This window comes from Gopherus flavomarginatus, chromosome 1 (genome assembly GCF_025201925.1).
Source record: "Gopherus flavomarginatus isolate rGopFla2 chromosome 1, rGopFla2.mat.asm, whole genome shotgun sequence".
Lineage (NCBI taxonomy): Eukaryota > Metazoa > Chordata > Testudines > Testudinidae > Gopherus > Gopherus flavomarginatus.
In genome coordinates this window covers 229,016,738-229,038,778 of record NC_066617.1, presented here as the reverse complement: position 1 = coordinate 229,038,778, position 22,041 = coordinate 229,016,738, and the positions used below count along the sequence as shown (strand labels likewise).

Sequence of the window (22,041 nt, the reverse complement as noted above, 5' to 3'; positions counted from 1 at the left end):
TTGCTGGGGATATTACAGTGTAGGCAGGGAGCTGTGCAGCCTGGAAAAACCCTGCTCAGGAGACAGAGATGTGGGTCTCTACTGAACAGAGATGATGGCTGAGGAGCTGGGAGCCTGGAGTGGGTGCCCTCAAGGAGCACTAAGGGGGAATATGTATGCAGTTGCCTTGACCTATGATATATATGGTGGCAGCATGTGTGAGCTCTATGGCAGTGTAAATTGCCATTAGTGCCAACTGCAGTGAAAGCAAGTAGCACAGAAGGGGAAAGCACAGAGTAAAGTTGTATAGTCTTCCCAGGGAAAGAATAGCAAAAAAGAGAGAGAGGTGAAAATGAGTTATGAACAGCTGAAGAAAGGTCAGCTGCTTGAGCTCTGCAGAGAAAGGCAGCTCAGCACTGAGGTGCAGACAAAGACACAGCTAGTCGACTTGCTGGATTCTCAAGCTCAGAAGAGGAACGATGGTCCAGATTTTCAGGGAACATCTGGCCAGCAGGCCTTGGAGATCTTGGAGCCAACTCCCTGGAGGGAAGCTGGGAAGACGCTTGCCTCACCACAACTGAGAATTTGGACAGGTCCACAGGTGGACCGAGAGAGGATACAACTGGAGAGGGACCAGCAGCAACAGTTGCAGCACCAGGAAGAATAGAAGAAGCACCAGTGCCAACATAAGAGGAGTGAGGAGAGGGAAAGTATCAACATCTGCTGAAGATGAAGGCTATGCCAGTGAAACCCTAATCTGATAAGTGAAGCCAGACCCTATGTACCTGGCCTGGTGGGTGGCACAAACTCCGAATTACTTTAGGGGGAAGGGGTGACATGGATGTGTTTCTAGAAGATCATAGAATATCAGGGTTGAAAGGGACCTCAGCGGGTCATCTAGTCCAACCCCCTGCTCAAAGGAGGACCAATCCCCACCAGATTTTTGCCCCAGACCCCTAAATGGTCCCCTCAAGGATTTAACTCACAACCCTGGGCTTAGCTGGCCAATAGCTCAGTCCCCTCAGATACTTTTGAAATGGGGTGTGAGTTGAACAGGGGGTGGGGCAGGAGGCCATGGTATGCTATCTGGCTCCACTACTGCCAGGGACAAGAGCTTTAGACATTTTCACCCTTATGGACAGAGGAGTCTCTCGGGATTATTGCGAAAGTTTAAAGAAACCCCTGACGTGTATAGAAGACTATTTCTAGGAGTTCAAAAAAAAGGGGATATGAACTATGCTGAGTTTTCAACTCAAATTAGGGGTTGTAACCATATGGCTCCTTCCTGGGCACCTCCTCCTAGCCTCAGGGAAGTGCTGCCAGTGGCCCCTCACCTCAGTTTCCCTTTTGAGTCCCCAGTAACTGATACAAATTTATTTTCTAGTCCATCAACATAATGTATTAACTAAACATAGTGCAAACAGTCTGTAGCAAAACATAGTCCATATCACCCCACTGCATGTAATTTTGACAATTTAGCTTCATTCTCACCATACCCAGTGTCTTCTGCCACACCTCTGTCCCCCTGCCAGGACAGCCATCCCAGTGAGAGTGCAATCCTCCACAGCATCTCTGCTGGGAGATAATCTTTACCCAGAGAGCAGTCCCACACTCCCCTGGCCCTCTCGTGGTTACTCTGGGCCCAGCTGTCTGGCCCTGGAGAGGTCAGCGGGTAAGCCCCTCTGTGACTTCCCTGCCTGGCCCTTGGCTCCGGCTCTCTAGCTTAGAGCCAGCTCTCTGGCTTAGGGATGCCAGCCAGAAAACCTCTCTTGCTGCTCTTCTGCCTTTAGCCTTCTCTCAGGAACCAACACCCCTCTCACTCTGGCAACTTTCTTCTCCTGACTGACTCAGTCTGCTCTGGATCACTAGGTCTTGCTCACCAAACCTCTTAGGGGATGTCTTATACTGCAATGCAAGCCCAGGCTTAGTAGAACTTGAACTCACAGACCTTAGGTTTGTTAACCTAGGACTTGAGCATCTACACTCGTTTGTAACCCAAGGTTAGGAATTATTGAACTCTGAATCTCAACCTGCTGCTCCTGCGACCACACAGTGGGTCCTAGTCCAACCACCCATATCCCAGACTTCCATGCATTCTCCCAAAATGCAGCCACTGTAGCCCTTAGCCTTTGGTGCAGTGTGGGAAAACTTGACTGTCCCACAAACTTGCTTGTCTGGAGCACAAAGAAAGTCACCTGTGGGACTGTGGGATACTTTTGGGGACTCCCAGAGCACGAGTCTAGTGGGGCTGCATCTATACTGCAAAGAAATAGGACTTGATTCCAGGTTCTCGCTTGACTCAGGCTTGGAATTTCTACCCTGTGGGATGCTGGGAGCCTGGATCCAAGCCCTAGGTTAGCGCAATGTGTGTGCAGATGGAAGGTGAGTTAGGCTTGAGCCTGAGTGACTACACTGCAGTGTAAACATATCCTTATAACTCCCAGGTATTGTCCTGCCCTCTTAATGGGCCAAATGGGAGCATGTGGACTGGAACAGGAGAACTGAGCCCAATTTCACTTAAAGGGGGAACTGGTTGGGTGATTTCCATGGTCAGTGAGACTTACAATTAATGGGTTTAGAACAATTCCATAAACGCTGCCATCCTGAGCTCAAATCAGCACTAAAACAGACAAAGATCCTGGAGATGTTACTTGAGCGCAGCTGTCATAAACAGATAGTTAAGGGTTAAAGTCTTTTTTACCTGTAAAGGGTTAACAAACAGGGACCCAAACACCTGACCAGAGGACCAATCAGGAAACAAGATACTTTCAAATCTGGGTGGAGGGAAGCCTTTGTTTGGGGGTTTTGGGTTTGTGCGTTGCTCTCTCTGGGTCCTGGACGGGACTAGAGGTGCAACCAGGTTTCTGCCAATCTCCCTACTACAGTCTCTTATCTATTCAGAATAGTAAGTAAGTACAAAGGCGGTCATAGTCTTTTAACTTGTTTTTCTTTATTTGCAGATGTGTACTTGCTGGAAGTAGCTTAAATTGTGTTTCTGCTGGAGAAAGCTTCTTTCTATTGTCTATAAGCTAAAAAACCCTGTATATTTACCATCTTGATTACAGAGACTGTTTTTATGTTTTTTCCTTCTTTATTAAAGTTTTCCTCTTTTTTTAGAATCTAATTGATTTTTTGGTTATCTTTGGTAAAACTCCAGGGAAGGGAGTCTGCACTCACCAAGGAATTGGTGGGAGAAAGGAAAGGGAGGAGGGAAGAAAAACGTGCTCTCTGCGTTTATCTCTGTGTCTCTCTCCGGGAGAGAGGGAAGGGAGGGGAGAAGGGTGGAATCCCTTTGTTTAGATTCACGAAGCTGTAATCTGTCTATCTCTCCTAGAGTACCCAGGGCGGGGAGAATCTGGGAGGAGGAAAGGAGGGAGAAGGGAAATGGTTTTTTCCCCTCTGTTGTGAGACTCAAGGAATCTGGGTCTTGGGGGAGTCCCCAGGGAAGATTTTGGGGGGACCAGAGGGTATCAGGCCCTGGAATTCCTGATTGGTGGCAGCGCTACAAAATCTAAGCTGGTAATTAAGCTTAGAGGACTTTATGCTAGTACCCATATCCTGGACGCTAAGGTCCAGATTTGGGAATTATACTATGACAGGGGCAACTGGCAGACCAATATGTGGATAGTCGGCCTGGGTTTGATAGGAAACCTAATAGGGATGGAACGGGATCAGAGGACAGGGATCAGGCCCAACCCAAAGCCCATGCTAAGGAAGGAGGGAATCCTCCTCCAAGGAACCCTGGGCTGGGTGGGGAGAAGTGGTGTGGTGAACCAGGTCACTTTGCCAGAGATTGCCCATTCTGCCCAAAGAGGCCCAGGGCAGGGTTGGAAAGGCCTGGTGCAGCCCAACCTCACAGAGTTAACTGTGGGACTGACTCTTCAGAGGGAGGGAATCACACAGCCCATCTGCCAATAACATACACCTCCACCCCAATATAATGCTGTCCTCAGGAGCCAAAAAATCTTGCTGTATTAAAGGTGAAACCACGTTATATCAAACTTGCTTTGATCCACCGGAGTGCGCAGCCCTGTCTCCCCGGAGCACTGCTTTATCGTGTTATAGCTGAATTCGTGTTATATCGGGTCACGTTAGACCGAGGTAGAGGCATATAGAGTTCATGCTAAGCCAGTCACTCCCCAGACCACTGCCTGTGTGTCCTGTGTCACCCTCTGGGAAACGAAGATTCATCCGATCACCAGTGGGAGCGAAAAGGGGTAGTTAACGGGGAAACATTCGTTGGATGGAATGATACTGGGGTTGCTAAAACTATAGTTAAGCCCCATGTGGTGATACCCCATTAAATGCTCCCAGGGTGTGAAAAGTGGGTTTTAGTTCCTGCTGTAAAAGCTTTTGCTCTACCTACAGCACAGATTTGTATACAGACCTGGAAAGCATCGGGGTGCTGGCTATATGGCTGTTGTCAGATACTCCATATTCTTTACTTTTGGGGCGTGATATTCTGGCTTTGAAGGCAGAAGGGATAAAATCACCCTCCCCTGCCCCCAGTTAACTCCAGACCTGAAAAGGACTGTGTTAGCCAAAATGTAAATGGGGAAGCTGACAGTGAGGAGGCCTCTGCCAGTATCCAATAGGAATCAAGTTACCTTCCCAAGGTAGGCAGAGGAATACCTGAGGAGAAGGAGGATGAGATAGCCATATACTGCAGGGGAGTGACAAGAACCATTGTTTTGTGGGACATTCTCCCAGCACAAAAGCCCTGGTCAGGGAAATAAACTCTCTGTCTACCCTTACCAAGGATCCAGGGGAAGTACAGAGGCTGAGGATGGCAGGGTCTCCAGCCAAAACAGGGACACTGAGGCAGCTCCCATGCACTGCCAAAGCCTATGACACCCACCCAAGGGTGGGAATGTCCAAGTAAAGTCTATGATAGCTGCTTGGGAGATGACGAAAGGAGCTACAGCCAGGAAGTGGGGGGAGCTTCTTACCACAGTGTCTGACTGCTTGATGGGCTCGGGGTGGGGGTGGGGGGATGAGGAGAAGAAATTCTGCTTGGCTGTGTGTGGGAAACGAAAGCCCCCATCTCCCCTCCCCCGCCCCCACTGGGGTGGGGGATTAATAGTCCTTCCCCTCCCCTCCCTTCCCTTCCCTTCCCTATGAGTTGCACAAACTTTGCCTTTTTTATCACATCGAAAGAAAAAAAAATAAAAAGAAAATGGAAATTAGCTTTCATTTCCCTTCAGGGCTGATGTGATCCACTGGCAGGAGTTAAACCATCCAATGGATTTATATCAGTCTGGCTTCTTGTGATTAGTTCACAACATAACCAGCTTTTCCACAGCATTAAAATAAGTTGTTCCCTTTGTGTAAGAAACCGCAAACTGAGCTTGGCCTTAAGTGGCCCCAGACATTTACTACTTGGCAGGCTCATCTTGAACGTGATGGATGGAAGCTAGAACAATTTTACTTTTAGTAACACTAATCTGTAGATCACCCAGCCATAATACAATTAAGGGGTCACCTTCAGCTCTGGAAGATGTCACAGACAGAGAACTACTCAACAGATGTCTGGAGGCTGCCAGGACCAACCAGTTAATTTATTTAATGCTGTTATCACTGACCTTAAGAAAACTCTTAAAGTGGTTATTAGAATGGCTACTCCCACGATAGCTGAGCTTGAGAGAGGCAACATTGCAAAGGCATAAAGAGACCGACCGGGATAGCAGCGTGACAGCTCTACTGCTGTTTGAGTTTGTTTTGTGTACAAACTGGCACAAGCTAAGTGGTTGCCATTAAAACCTTTAAATTTTGCTTTTGCAAATAGATATGATATAGCTAGGGAATACTGTAGTAATATTAATTGCTTGCAGAATTGTTTGTAAAGACTTTAATGGGGACCACTGTGTATCACTATTTCTCCCTTGAATGCTAGCCCTCATGGGCCTGATTCTCCACTGCCTTGCACATTTTGTGGTCATTTAGATCTGGGCAAAGTGAGGCTAAAGGAGAGTGTAGCATGATCCACTCACGTTGAGCACCTTTTGTGCATGGCTCTGTGAAGTGCAGCGCATGGAGAATTTGGCTCTTTATAAATTCTTTGCAGTTACATTATGCAAATTCTGTGTTTGTTCGTTTGAACCTGGGCACAGTTTTGTTATTTCTACCAGGGAGACTCTCGTTTATAGTGAAAGAGCCTTCTGGGTAAAATAATGTAATCTTTTATTATTCTGTTCTCCTCAGACATGTAAGTATGTTCTTCATAGGGGCACTGCCTAACTACAGTACTTAATTCCCATTATACCCTCCCTTATAGCCATCAAATAGCCCTGATTTCATTCTTTGAGAGCGCAAGTTTGGGTGATAAAGGTATCTGTGTAGATACCTAGGCTTTTATAAGTATTATTACCACACAACATTCTCCATATTACTAGCTCTTGCAAGTGACAGGATTTCAGGGGTTCTGGAGACTGTCCCATGGTGGCATGAGAGGCACCAGCACCCCTGCCAGAAGCCAGCAGAGTCTCTCCCTGCACTTGCCTTTCGCAGAGGAGGGAGCAAAGAGCCCAGCATGTCAGCACAGTTTCTCTCCCTCACCGTCCAGTGAAAAATACGGACAGGACAGTGCCCCTGCTCCGCCCCACCTCTGCAGCATCTGGCCTGGGAAGAGGTAGAGGGGTGAAGATCCCCTGAAGTTCTGCCCCCTCCTAAGCCTGGGAAAGGGCAGTGAAGAACCCCAGGAGGAGCAGAGGTGAAGCTGTGGGTGGGGGCTGAATTGATGTGGGGACTGAACTGAGGGGGGCTGATGTGGGGGTGGCTGGACTGATGACTGCACTGAACTGGGGTTGGGGTTGATGGAGGTGGGGGGTGGAGTGACCTGAGAGACAGGATTAATTGCTGGGCATGGGATGGATAGATGTGACAGCTTCTGCAGCAGGGGTCAAAATCACCTTATCCAATATATTTGAGAGAGTGGGAAAAACTAATTGTCTCAGACCCACACCCTGGGGGTGGATAGGGGAAGTTCAAAAAAAAAAGACAGATCAAAAATACAATATAGTTTTCTTTCTAAAATTTTCATTATTTTGGGGCCAAGTTCATGATTTTGAGAGGGTTTGACTCATGATTTTTGATCTCTTGAGGCTGGTAATGCTGCATTCTGATTAAAATATTGGAATGATGTAATAGCAAAGCACATGCAAAATGGTTTAAGAAATGGCTAACTGATAGATCTCAAACAGGAGTTGTCAGTGGGGGCTCATCATCGAAAAGAAGTGTGTCTACCCGGCATTGGCAGAGATCAGTACTAGGCCTGATGCTGTCCAACACTTTCAGCGATACGCTAAAAGTAAATATAAAATCGCTGCTTAAAATTTGCATTTGACAGAAATGTTAGCAGTGTGGTAAACAATGATGTGGACAGAGCAATCATACAGAGCAATATGGATCGCTTGATAAACTGGGGAATCATTGAAACATAATACATTTGAATACAGCCAAATAAAGTCCAAACCAGTAATATATGTACTTGGCAGGGCTGCGCAGCGGGGGGGGGGGCAAGTGTAGCAATTTGCCCCAGGCCACACAGGGCCCCTGCGAGCCCTGGCCTGGCGGCAGTCCAGGTCTTCAGTGGCATTTCAGCGGCGGAGGAGCCCTTCAGTGCTGCCAAAAATGTGGAGCAACTGAAGGGGCCCCCGCTGCCAAAATGCCACCGAAGACCCAGACCACTACCGGGTGAGTACAAGCACCGCAGCTCCTCTGCTTTGCCCCAGGCCCCCTGAATCCTCTGCCCGACCCTGGTACTTGGTACTTTAATAGGGCCAGTTTCACAAAGCTGAAAACAATTATGAGGCAAATTATCTGGGAGGAAGAATTTAATCAGACAAATGTGAATGATAATTTGGAATCATTTAAGAACACCTTACTAGAGTCCCAAAAAGCAATTCCACAATTGAGGAAGAAGGCCATACTGGTTAAAAAACACCACAACCCTGGTTTAGAAGGGAAGGGAAGTCAGCTGTTAAAAAACTGCAACAAATAGAAAAATGGAGAACTTGATAGTAATGAATATAAATCAGAAGTTAGGAATTGTTAGGCAAGGAAGCACAAGGAGAAATCTATGGCTAGCAGAGTTGAGGCCAAAAAGAAGTTTTTGAAATATATTAAGTACAAAAAAGAGCCCTGACCCCAATATTGGTCTGTTACTAGATGGGAATTGTAGAATTATCAATAATAATGCAGAAAAGGCAGATGTGTCCAATAAATATTTGTGCTCTGTATTTGGGGAAAAAACAGATGCTATAGCCTCATTATATGGTGACAATAACACTCTTTCCATTCCACTAGTATCTCTGGAGGCAGTTAAAGAACAGCTACTAACATACATTTTTAAATCAGCAGGTCCAGATAATTTGCATCAAAGAGTTGGCTGAGGAGCTTACTGAATCATTAATGTTAATTTTCAACAAGTCTTGGAGCACTGGGGAAATTTCAGAAGCTTGGAAGAAAGCTAAAGCTGTGCCAATTTTTAACCAGGGTAAGTGGGATGACCACAATAATTATAGGTCTGTCAATCTGACATCAATCCCAGGCAAGATAATGGAGTGGTTGATATGGGACTCGATTAATAAAGAATTAAAGGAAAATAATGTAATTAATGCAAATCAACATGGGTTTATGGAAAACAGAGCCTGTCAAACTGCTTCATATTTTTTTAGATGAGATTACAAGTTTGATAAAGGTAATTCAGTTGATGTAATATACTTAGATTTCTGTAATGTGTTTGACTTGGTACTATGCAACATTTTGATTAAAAGTATAGAATGATATAAAACTAACATGGCACACATTAAACGGATTTAAAACTAGCTAACTGATAAGTATCAAAATATATCTATAAACAGGGAATCATCATTGAGCATGTGTATTTCCAGTGGCATCTCATAATGATTGGTTCTTGGCCTATATAACATTTTATTAAGGACTTGAAAGAAAACAGTAAATTATCACTGATCAAGTTTGCAGATGAAACAAAAATTGGGGCATTGATAAATAACGAAGAAGATAGGACGCTGATTCAGCTCAATCTGGATCATTTGGTTAACTAGGCACAAGCAAACAATATGCATTTTAATAGAACAACGTGTGAATGTACAAATCTAGGAATAAAGAGTGTAGGCCATACTTACAGGGTGGGGACTCCATCCTGAGAAGCAGTGACTCTGAAAACGATTTGGGGGTTGTGGTAGATAATCAGCTAAACGTGAACTCCCAGTGTGATGCTATGGCCAAAGGAGTTAATGTGATCCTGGGATGCATAAACAGGGGAAATTTGGGTAGGAGTAGAGGCATTATTTTACCTCTGTCTTTGGCACGACTGCAACTATTGCTGGAATATTGTGTCCAGTTCTGATGCCCGCAATTCAAGAAGGTTGTTGATAAACTGGAAAGGGTTCAGAGCAAACCTGCCTTATAGTGATGGACTCAAAGAGTTCAGTCTATTTAGTTTGACCAGGAGAAGTTTAAGGAGTGACTTGATTATAGTGTATAAGTACGGACATGGGGAACAAATATTTAATAATGGGCTCTTCAGTCAAGCAGAGCAAGGTATAATGCAATCCAAAGGCTGAAAGTTGAAGCTACACACTCAGATTGGAAATAAGGTGTAAATTTTAACAGTGAGAATATTTAACCATTAGAACAATTTACCTGTGGTCATAGTGGATTCTCCATCACTGACAATTTTAAATCACCATTGGATGTTTATCTAAAAGATCTGCTCTAGGAATTATTCTGAGAAAGTTCTTTGGCCCATGTTCCACAGGAGGTCAGACTACATGACTACAGCGGTCTCTTCTGGCCTTGGAATCTATGAAACGTTATACATCTAAGCAATACAGGCTATACCAGAATGGGGGTTGAAGTGGACAAGAAACTCAACATGATCTCCCAGAGCAATGCTGCAGCAAAAAAGGCTAATGCAATCCTTGAATGCATGAACAGGGAGTTGGAGCAGCCATAGGAAAGTGATTTTACCTCTGTATACAGCATTGGTGAGATCAGTACTGAAGTACTGTGTACAGTTCTGATGTCCCCAGTATAAAAAGGATGTTGAAAAATTAGAGAGGGTGTGGGAAAGAGCCACAAAACTTGGAGGGCTGGAGAAAATGCCTTACAGTGAGAGACTTAAAGAGCTCAATCTGTTACGCTTGTCAAAAAACAAGACTAAGAGGTGACTTGATTACTGGGGAGAAAATAGAGGGTACTAAAGGATTAATGATAACCTAGCAGAGAAAGGCATAACAAGAACCAGTGGTTGGTAACTGTAGCAGATAAATTTGAATTAGAAATAAGGCCCAATTTTTTTTACAGTGAGGGTGATTAACCGCTGTCCACTGGAACAAACTACCAAAGAGAGTGGTGGATTTTCCAGTTCTTGAGGTCTTCAAATCAAGCCTGGATGCCTTTGATGCACATCTGGAAGACATGTTAGGCCTTGTCTACACTACGTGGGCTTGGGGGGGATCGATCTAAGTTACGCAACTTCAGCTACAGGCCTTTTCCTTCATATACCCTTTAATTTCCATTCTTAACTGCTTTGCAGAGCTAGTCCTCAACACCATTGCCCTGTGGAGACACTGGCTGAAAAAGGGCAAGCTTGAAGAATTCTGATTCTTCATGTGGGATATCTTAGCCCTCATCTACACAGGCAATTTGCCTCAATTCCAGCATTGAGAGCTGCTGGCAGCTTGGATGATGTCACCAGTGCCAGCCCCTAAGGAGAAATTCTGGCTCTGATGCCCCGTAGACATCCTGAGCTAGCTTTAATCTAGCAGCTGCGAGCACCAACAGCAGTGAAGCTAGGCAGCACATGATTCCACATGGGCTGTACAAAGCTGGCCAGGACTAGCTCTGTTCTCCAGTGGCTAGATTGGGCTGAAGTCCATGCTGCCGTGGCTTCGCTGCTATTGGTACTAATGCTAGCTAAATCTAAGCTAGCTCAGGTATGGCTGCACCTGCTGCAGTCACCCCCATGACTGCAATGTAGGCAAACCCTCAGAGGTTCAACATGAGTGCTGCCTTATGACACTAACCACAATAGCATCCACAGCAGTTAGTAACACAGCCAGCTGAGATCTAATACTCTCTTTCTGACCAATCCCATCATTGATCCAGTATGTTGGGGCTGAGCTGATCACCCAGAATCAGACAGGACCCATTGCATGCTAAGTTCTGTTCAAAAGCTATAGACCGACAGTCCAGGGCAGCATTTTAGGATGTCAGAACAAGTGAAACTAGTGCTGTAAGAAGCTCTAGAGAGAAAGGCAGTGAAGTACATAGCTCATAACTTGGAGAGAAATAATCCCTTACCTGGCATGCATACTAAGCTGTTGGTTCCGGTGGCCCATACTGAGTTGGCACTTCCTTGACAATCACATTTGCAAGCTTTACTGTGCCAGTGCTCCAATTGGTCATCCTAATGTAATACAAAAGAGACCAACATAGCTGTCATACGCGGTGAGAGGAGACTGGGCCTAATTCTTCAAAGCCTTGCACTTTGTGTAGTCACTTATCTGTCTCCAGTGTGAGTGTAGAACACTACCATTGTGCTGGGAAGCTCTTCACTCCTGCTTTGCACTTACTTTGCACGGGTGTAAAAGATGGCACAAAGCAGTGGAAAAATCAGACCCGCTGTATTTATAGAGATCTGCCAGGAAACTTTTGTCCTAGGGTCTGTTCACAGTACATGTAAAGCTTTTAGTATGCTACAAAGGCTTGACCCTGCTTCCACTGAATAAGAGTTTTATCATTCAATGGAAACAGAAATGGTCCCTAAATGAGGAAGTCACAGGAGCTGAGGATGAAATTCATCCCATTACAAAGAGCCAGAGAAGACTCATGCACCAACCTTAAGTTTTATTGTGTAGGTGTGAATTTCGCCCTAAATAAACAATGACATCTAATGCTGCAAAGTATTACTCTTGGGGTTCATGAGACTTCCATTAATGTAACCCAAATTTACATATTTTTTATGCATCATGAATATTTAAGAAAATCTTCCAAACAATCATCTCTGCTAAGGAACCAGTATTCTGAAACTCAGGGCCAGATTGTGCTCTTTATTAAATTGGTATAAATTCAGAGTAACTCAGCTGACATCAGTGGAGTTATACTGTTTTGATACAGTGGTGCCATTGAGATCTGAATCTAGCCCTAACAGAGTATACATTAGGACCAATTCTCAAAATTGGATGATATATTATGGCATTATTGCATGGGGATTTGTAAGTCAGTGCCTCAAAATTGTGTTAATGTCTTGTCCTAGCCTGGGTGAGATCAGAAAATTGTGTTTTTTAGAGAACATATGGTAAGGATGACTGGACAGAATGAACCATAATTAATGCCCCTTCCATTCTTGTTAGAGCACAAATAATTTGTGATATTGTAGCTCTGTGTGATATTTACAAAGCTAGCTTTGTGCTCTCCCACTCTGAAAACCTGCATCTACTGGGGATTTTTAATCCCCCAATATAAATGTGCACATGGGTGCAAAACTGAGCCTTCTCCAATGTGTCTTACTCTGGTAACCTACTGGAGTAAGTCACAAAGATGCAAGCCATGTTTTGCACTTGTGCAGCATGAGTCTACGTTAGGGGTTTGTACCAGTGGAACTACATCAATGTGGTTACACTGGTGCAAATATCTCCATTCTCGACATGCCCTTAGTGTTGTACTTTTACCAGGAGGTTGCATTCAGATGATCTGGTAACTAACAAACAAGTGCAGAAGACCTTCAACCATAATGCATATTTAGGCAGAATAAGCCACAAACACAGGGACTAATCCTGCAGTGTGCTGAGCACCCTCAGCTCCCACTAACTGCAGTGAGAGTTCACTGGCTAAGCACAATGCAGAATTGGTCCCAGAGAGTACTTAGATAACATTCAGGTAAGCTTAATGGACTTACCTCACCAGGCGACAATGCCAGCGTGGCTGTGTGGACGAGATAATCAAGCATGGTAGAAAGAATAAAAAGAAAGTTAAGAATCGAAGGTGCTGCAGATAAATCCTGCTGTTCTGAAGAGTTAAATATATTTCACACAAGCTGACTTCCATGTAGTAGCAGAAGGACATGGACTACTGGGCAGGAAGAACACACTAATATATGGGTGAAATCCCTGCCCTACTGAAGTCAATGACAAAACTCCAATTGACTTCAGTGAAGTCAGGATTTTACCCTAAGTATTTATATCACAACCATTTTGTGTGACTAGAATGAAAGAAAATTAAATTGAAACTGAACCCCACCAATCAATATTATACAGCAGACTAATTTGTTTTCTAGCAGTGGTACCTCAGACAAGACCATAGTGGCCAATAAAGGGAAAATTTACAGTTCTCTAAAATTCTCTGACCTTGTTTATCTTTCCCCCCCCCTAAATTATGGCTTCTTCGAGCACTCTTCCTGATTACAGGCCTGCTCCATCTCCCACTGAAATCAATAGGACTGTGTCTATTGACTTTAATGGGAGTTCAGTAAGGCCCTATCAGATTTGCTCGTCCAATAAGAAATAGAAAAAACTACCATGTAACTGCTGAAAACCAAACAACACAACTTCAACATCAAATGTCCAGTGTCCAATACCTGCAGTGAACTGGCAAACTACTGATGATGGAGCCATAGAGTAGAAAAAAAGTGAATACATTTGAATGAGAAACTAGAAATTTGCAATCTACATGTTCTGTGAGCAATAAAAGAGGCTCTTCCTAGCAAATAAATTACTGTCTGTGAATTGTTCACTGAACTCCAGTTACAGGTTTTCATTCCTACACTGGGCCATAGCTGAACCTAGCAAGGTTTAAATAATGCTAATAGTTAATAATGTCTTACATGTATATAGCAACTTTCATCACGTAATATTCCCAAAATGCTTCACAGTCATGATCAATTGAAATACAAACTACACCTCTACCTCGATATAACGCTGTCCATGGGAGCCAAAAAAAATCTTAGTGTGTTATTGTTGAAACTGTGTTATACTGAACTTGCTCTGATCCACCGGAGTGCGCAGCCCTGCCCCCCTAAGCACTGCTCTACCACATTATATCCAAATTCATGTTATATCAGGTGGTGTTATATCGAGGTAGTGATGTATTGACAAGGAGCAATTTATTCACTGCTGAAACGTAGACTCCTCTCACATGTGGCAATGGCTTTGCAAGTATGCATCAACACTCTCAAATGAAATACACGACAGAGGTGAGAGCTTGAAAACTATATGATGGAATTTTTTTTAAAAAAAGGCAACATTTGTTTTAACCTGAGTCCCCTGAGTCAGCATTTCTGATGTCAGCAATTTACAACAATAAACGGCAACAACACCAGATTTATGTGGAATAGAGGTAAATTTGGGTCTAAAATGAATGATGCATCTTACAATCAGGTACAGCTGAGAGGTGTGTGGGCCACAAGCCCTACCCTGCTTCCACTGAATTCAGTGGCACAACTTAAACTGACTATAACCGGAATTTGGATGAGAGCAGACTAAGGAAAAATGACTAAATATAAAGTAGAGACCTCTGGATTTTGGCCCTTTGTAAAGAATAAATTCATGATAAAAAAGCTTAATTATGCACTTCAAGTGCTTTAACTTCTTTCAGCACAAATGACTGAAATGTAAGTAATATGATCAAGGTAAGAATTGAACATCGAAGTCCCTTCATATTTTGGTTCTCATGATACAGTGTGTTTCGTATCCATTTTGTACTGTACTTTATTGCCTTTAATACCGTGAAAATAAATGTTCAGATCAGGCCATTAGCAGCAAAGAACATGTTTTACACAAATGCTGAGCAGGTGTATTCAGTTTGGTGCACTTTGGATCACTGAATTACAGAAACAGAACCAGAGATACTAAATTCTGTCAGCAAACAGACCACACAGTGATTTTAGTTTTTATTTCATTTGGTGGTTTATGCATTTGGGTAAATCCCAGAGTTCTTACTCCTAACTCAGTAAAAAATATCATTGATTAGAATGAGTTGCTTTGCCTCAGTAAGGAGTAAAAGGCTCAGTCCTTTCTGCTGCATATGACATCCATTTTGCTAAGCAATGAGGCATGCCTACTTCCTATTAATTCTAGAGCTGGGCCTAAATCAAAACCCTAGATTTGAACATCCACAAGCACTGAGGATGTCTGCATTTGATGCCTCACTGGCCAAGCTCTAGAAGGGGCCAAACCAACCCCCCTGCCAGAGCTAAGAACTCCTAACATTGGGGGTGTTTAGATCCAGATATAAAGTTGGTGGCTTTGGCCCTATCTAAATAATGTAGTGTTGAGTATCTTCTGACTTTATAATTCTCTAATACCTTATATAAATGGATTAGTATACAATCTTTCTATTATTATGGGGAAAATCTTGAGCCCTTTGAAGTCAGAGTGAGATTCAGTGAGAACAAGGTTTAGCCTGTGGTGAGTGGTTGATCAGTTCACAGGTAATTCAAGGACGGTAAAAGCGAGAGCACAATAAGAAGAAGTTAGGAATTTATTTAAGATGGTTGGAAATTTTCAAAATTCAAAAGTTTTCAACCAAAATGGGACAATTTTTTTGCCAAAATGTTTGCCAAAAAAAAAATCTAATTCTAAAATTTTTCAGTGGAAAAAAGAAATTAGTTTGCAAAAAAAAATTGTCACTGTTTTTTGAGCAGCTATAGAACTTGCTGAAAAATGTTGAAGTCCAGCAATTTTCTGTGAAAAGAGGATAATTTTGTTGTGAAAAATGTTCTTGTTTGTTACCAGCTCTAAAATTTACTCTGAAATTAGACACAAAAAAGAAGTGATGCTGGTGTCATATTTCATGTCATATGAATTCTTGTGAAAAGAAGAACCACAGCCAGTTTTCTATGTCTGTACTGGCTTTATTTTGGGGTGCTGGTGGCTAACGGTCAGTTGCTTGTGGGGCCATTTTGTGCCATGGCCTCTTGAACAGCTGTTGCCCTAGGGCTGAACGCTGAGCGAATGGGAGGAGTAGGCATGAGGAGCAGCACTAGGCTTGGGTTGGGGCTAAGAGGGGGTGCGGCACAAAAGGAGCAGCCTCAGGAAGGAGAGCTTCTCCGTCCCTGTCCTCATTCCTGCTGGCTCCCAGTGCCCATGCATTTTGTTGTGAGTTGTTGATAGCCCTGGGTAGCCCGCCTTGGGCACTGTCCCTGTGATTGAGCAGTCCTGCTCTCCCCACACATTTAGTCTTCAGCTTAGGCTAGACTCACTGATCCCTGCTCTCCACCGCCACCCCCTCCCTTTTCTGTACTGGTGTCCTGCGTCTTGTCTGGTTTCGGTCTAGATTGTACAGTCTTCAAGGCAAGAACGATGTCTTATTCTATGTTCTGTAAAGCACCATGACCATCTGAGACTTAATCATTACAAACTGATAGTCTTCTGTGCACCACAGCTGAGACTCTGCAAAAACTGTTGGCTCAGCTCCAAGTGGGGCCTCATATCACCCCTTTTGCACCTTACCTTATCTGCCCTGAATGTTCTGAATAGCTTTCTTTTGTAATTGGGGAAATCACAGTGAGTGGATCTTTGACAAGCACTGTTAATTTGGTGGCAGCAGTTACACTGCAGACCCAACATCTAGCTTTTAAAAAAAAATTTACATTGACGATTGTCACATGACTGAAAGCAATTAACTGGAGATCAAGCCAAGTCTGGTTTGGTCAGGTACAAGAGAGATAAACTGCCATGATTATATTAAAAACCCCAGCACATTTAATGAAAGGAACAGGAAGTTGCAGCCTCTCATAAAATTTCTAATAGTTATTAGGAAAAAAAAAAGAGTTAATTGGGAAAGTAAGGCATACAGCTTACTGTGGTCTAAAATGATACTGTTAAGAGGAAGCAAATTTTCAGTCAAAGGAAAAGAACAGAATTGACACCATTTAAAGAGCATGGATACTACTAAGATCACATGTGGCAGTGCATATTAGATATATGACACTGAAAGGATGCTAGAGCATATTGTCAAGAGTGATTATGTTTTATGACAGATGTAATAACATATGAGAGATCTATTTATGAAACAGTGAACTCTTTTTAGATTATATAACACATGATTAAAATAGATCATGTTATATGACCAAATAAACTCAAGTAAATCAAAATATTTTAAACACAGATGTGGAGAATGTTTATTTTTGTTTATTTGCTTCTTTAAATGAACATTGTCAAACTAAAAATCACACTTCTGCTTGGAAATATTTTGCCTATTATTTGTGTAGATAACAGCTAAGTATACCATAAAGAGAGAAATTAGTAAATCGTATTTTCTATTTTTACAGTTTATAGGGCACAATGTAATTGTTTCACACCAATATAATCAAGTAAGTCAATCAGTTACACCTCTTGTTTGTGTGAGTCATTTCACGCAGTAACAAGACAAAGAAAAATATGTTAACATGAAAAAATATGACAAAAACTTCAAAATTCTGACAGAAAGAAATAGGTGATGTACCTAAAACTACTTCTAATTCATTTTCTGAATCTGACTTGGTTTCAAAATGATAGTGTCTCTTTAATGTCACAATATATATAAAATTATTAAATGGAGTTTTATAATACAACACTTAGCACTTGAAAGGGTTAAGACACTGCACAGATATTTATTTTTATCCTCTTAAGCCCCACTCCAAGATACACGCACCACAGATAAGTGCTATCATACTCAGTTTGTAGGTAGGAAAACTAGAATAGAAAGCTGAAGTGAATTACCCAAAGCCACACAAAGCATCAGTGGCAGAGGCAAGATTAGAACTGAGACTTTCCCAACTCAATGCTTATTATGCCAGCCCATACTACCTTTTTATAGAGAAGTTAACAGAAGTCATAATTATGCAGATGGGCAAAAGTCCTTCCAAACATATTCCTTAGTATTCTGCTGTTTGTGTTTATTGAAAAGAAAATACAATTTTGGGTCTGTTTGCTTTTTGCATGCAGTAAACTAAATACTCAGCATCCATGTAACCCTACTGACATCAGTGGGGTAGCACAGGAACAAATGAAAGCAGAATTAGGCCTAAGGCATCTGTGTATTTTCCATACTTTTGATGTCTCCGGTCCTTAAATTATAATATTTGAGATGTTCACACATGCTTGGCAGTGTTAGACTTACAAATGAGTTCTTGAAATTATAAAACCATTGACATGTACATCCAATTTTGGTCCTAAACTACTTGTCAGTGTCCTTTTCAACAAGATGAGGGAATATCTGGGTTTTAAAAGCTAGAAATGTATAATATATTTATGTAGTAGTTCATACAATGAATATCATAAATAAGATATAATCCAAAATTTAAGACTAATTTGGTCTCTGTGGAATAAGTAATACTATAAAAATTCAAATCTCTCTGCTGTAATTACAGTAGTAAATGGAATTCTTTATAATTTCCCCTCCCCTCATATCTTACAGTGCTGGTTACCTGCTGGCCTCTCTACCAAAGGTGAATTCATTCCATTGGCGCTGTAGAAATCTAATGAACACCTTAGGATCTCTGAGGATAAGTGATGCTATATAAATATATAACGTCATACTGATACGTATTCAGTGTAATTCATCCCTGTGCAGAGGACCAGCCCGAGCTAATAAGCCCTTTTTAGAGGACATAAGTGGCTGAGGGCAAATGTGCTGGGAGTGAAATCCTGGGTCCATTGAAATCCACAGTTTTGCCATTGACTTCACTGGATTTCACCCATAGTATTTAAATTGCATTTAAGTGGTGCATAGGCCTCTTGCTGGCCCTCTGCACAGGTTATCTCACCTTTTGTGTGCAATACTCCTCTGTCAGCCATTTGTCAAATATTTCAGCCCTTTGACGTTTCCGCTGTAAAATGTGCTCTTTGGGCCAGATGCTCAGCTTGTGTAAATTGGACACACGCCACTGATTTCATTCAGTCAGTGAAACGACAGTGATTTGCACTAGATAGCAATCTGCTCTTGTGATGAATTGTGTTATGGGGACCCTTCTGTTCAGGATTAACAACCAGATTCAGTCAGGGTCTCATGTTTTTCCAGGGCTTATTCCTTGGATGTTACAAAAGCAGCACAGACACCAACAACGTACGTTTCGTGTGCCTTAGCCCTGAGCTGCAGGGTTCAAATGCTTGTGATATAGTAACTCAGGACAAAAGTTCCAAAACTGCCAAAGTGATTCAGGAGCTTGTGTCCCATTTTTTTTTTTTCCAAAACGAACTTAGGCACTTAGTGGTCAGTCAGGCCTGGATTTTACCCCCTGTCAGAGAGGCGCAGCAAACTTAAAACCTCTAAATAGGGCTTTACTGGAACTTAAGTGAAGTAGAAGTCTTGGGCTGTTCCTCCACAGGGGTGAATTCCACTGAATGGGTATCGTGTGTACCTTGTGTACCGGGCAGATTTGAACACAGTTGATTTCAGTGGGAGTTAGGCACCTAGGTGCTTTTGAAGATCCTAGTAGATGCCTATCGGCATCTTAAAGCACCTAAATACCTTGGAGAATCTGTCCCTAAAGGCCTAGTTTGCTTTTAAAAAGGGATTTCAGCCCTTAAGTTTCAAGGCCCCTTTCAAAATTTGACCTGAAGTCTTCACACCAATGCATCCGTTGGCTGGTCTACAAAGATTGCCAATAGACATCAACAGAGCTGCTGTGGGGCATAAGAGGGACCTGTTCTCCTATCTGCTATCCTGTTGATGTGTCCCCTTCAGTGCAGTTGCAGGTCTTGCGCAGTTTCACTCCTGGTCCCCGCTCTAACTTTATTCATGTGTTTTCTCCACAGCCAACAGAGAGCCAGTTGTGATGCAGCTATGTGTGTCTCCTGGGCTGAGGCCACCAGTTCATTTCAGTAACTACCAATCAGGGCAGGATTTGAGCCAGAGACATAAATGGTGAAAGGTTAGTATCTCATTAGCCATCTCCTGAACCAGCTACTTCCCAAGAAGAGACAGATGCTATTTTGTTTTAAACTTCTCTCTGCTCTTTAAACCTGCTAGGAATGTTCCATGTCATTTCCCTTTAACACAAAGTAGAAAATAATGATATAAACATCATGTTTTGTGACCTGGGGTAGGCAGGACATAAATATGTATTTGGAAATTTAGGCATCTGGACTGAAATCCTGGCCCCACTGAAGTCAAAAACTTCAACTGAATTCAGTGGGACAAGATTTCACCTCAGGCATCTTAATTACAGATGATCAAAAAAGAAAAATTATGAAGACTTCAAAGTTTTCAAATTGTTTCTGTTTCACAACACCCAAAATGGATCCACTTCAGAGTTCTAGTTTTTTTTATTTTTATGTGTGAAAAGTCAATTATTTTTTAATCAAAATGTTATCAAAAACTACTAACAAAATGATTATTACAATGTTTTGGTAAATGGAAACAATTGCAACAACCATTTTGATAATGTTTTTGATGTTTTCAGTAATGTTTTTGATATATTTTTCAATAAAAAGGTATTGTGAAAAGTATTTGCAAAAAACAAATAATTTCAAAAACAGTTTTTCAAAATGGGTTGTTTTGCTTTTGAAAAAGGCCCTTTTTAATTATTTTTTTTCATCTGAGTAATGTTGAGCAACTCTGATCTTGAGATTCACACCATTCTTCCTTAGTATTGATGGGCATAAGGTATATTGCTGCCATTAGATGTATTGGGGTAGCCTGGGTGTAACTTAAGGTGGCCTTTAATGTGATTTGAATGTCTTCTTAAACCCACAGCTAATACAGAAGAGGCTCATTTTTTTTTAAAATTTAGGGATGAGTTCATTTTTCCATGCATATACAGACACTAACAGAAGAATGCATAATAAACATGTCACATTTAATGCATTAAAATATATTTATGTCAATGGAAAGCTCGGTGTGCACTTTATTTCCATATGGATTTGGGACCAACTACTGCTGAGGCACTAGTCACAAGAGCTTGCCTTAGCACCATCTGCTGCTGCTTTGGTAGGGCCCATGGCAAATATGAGAACCAGCCAAAAGGTGCATGTCAAACTGAAGAGAACAACTAAATTGGTTAGTACAGGATAACTGCTCAGAGCTTACGTGACTGACCTGGTGGCACCTTCTTGATGGTTTACGTTACAGGGAGAAGCTGATGGGAACTCTAAGGGATTGGGATGAAAGACTGGACCCCAGTCATTTTAATGTACAGGAGGTAAATGTGCAGTATAGATGGCACTTCAGTGAGGAAGGAGAGAAAAACATGAAATACAGAAAGCAAAGTTTGGAAAGTGATGGCGCAAGTAATTTTTTGCAGAAATGTGGGTGCCCAATCAAAACGAAGCAGTGCTGGGATTCATAGGAAAACAGAAACACATCACAATAAAGCCCCTCCACACCCAGTCAAGTAATGCTAAAGCTTTGGCTTAAACCCATAAGTTCCTGGTAGAAGGCTGACAAGTCAGCTACATGCAAACTAAGACAGAGAGATATGGGATATTATAACAGTGTACAAATATCTGAAAGGAGCTAAATTATTGTGTGAGATACTCTGAGCTACAACAAAGAATCATAGGATGAAATTAAGACACGACTAATTTGAGAAAACTGGCCTAATCACAAGAAACATTAGGCTAAAATAGTGGACATAGATATGAATAGGTTTGGGACTTTAAAAACTAGACTAGACAAAACAATAAAAAATATACTGAAAGAAACAATTTTGCATTCTCAGAAGGATGAATTGGATTGTCTATATTCTCTGACTTGTGAAATTCTGTGATCCTTAATGTGGTTAGATATTAAGGGGTGAAATCCTGCCCATTGATGTTAATGGGAGTTTTGCCTTTGATTCGAATGGGGTCAGAATTTCAAATGAGTCTATAAATGTATCTACTTGTAGCTAACGCTGGTAATACCTAGGCACAATGGGGTTAATTAAGGATGGAGGGTAGCTGTGACCCCTACATTTTCTGGATTTTGACAACTCATATTAAAATCTTATTATTGATGGTTTCCTTAAACTTAAATTTTGGATAGCTTCAAAATCAGTAAATACTTTTCAATTTTTCTACAGATATCTATTTTTTATACAGTATAGGAGTTCTTTTGAAACCTTTCTACTACAAT

General features: G+C 42.1%; 1 protein-coding gene across 1 annotated transcript in view; it reads right to left on the bottom strand.

The window, feature by feature from the left end:
- Nucleotides 1–22,041, bottom strand: part of RS1 (retinoschisin 1) — a 39,186-nt gene that overhangs the window by 8,953 nt on the left and 8,192 nt on the right. Inside the window, exons 3-4 of the mRNA XM_050936719.1 lie at nt 12,905–12,930; nt 11,308–11,413 (exon numbers count right to left, since the gene is read on the bottom strand). Coding sequence (XP_050792676.1) covers nt 11,308–11,413; nt 12,905–12,930 — 132 coding nt within the window. The remainder of the gene's footprint in view (nt 1–11,307; nt 11,414–12,904; nt 12,931–22,041) is intronic.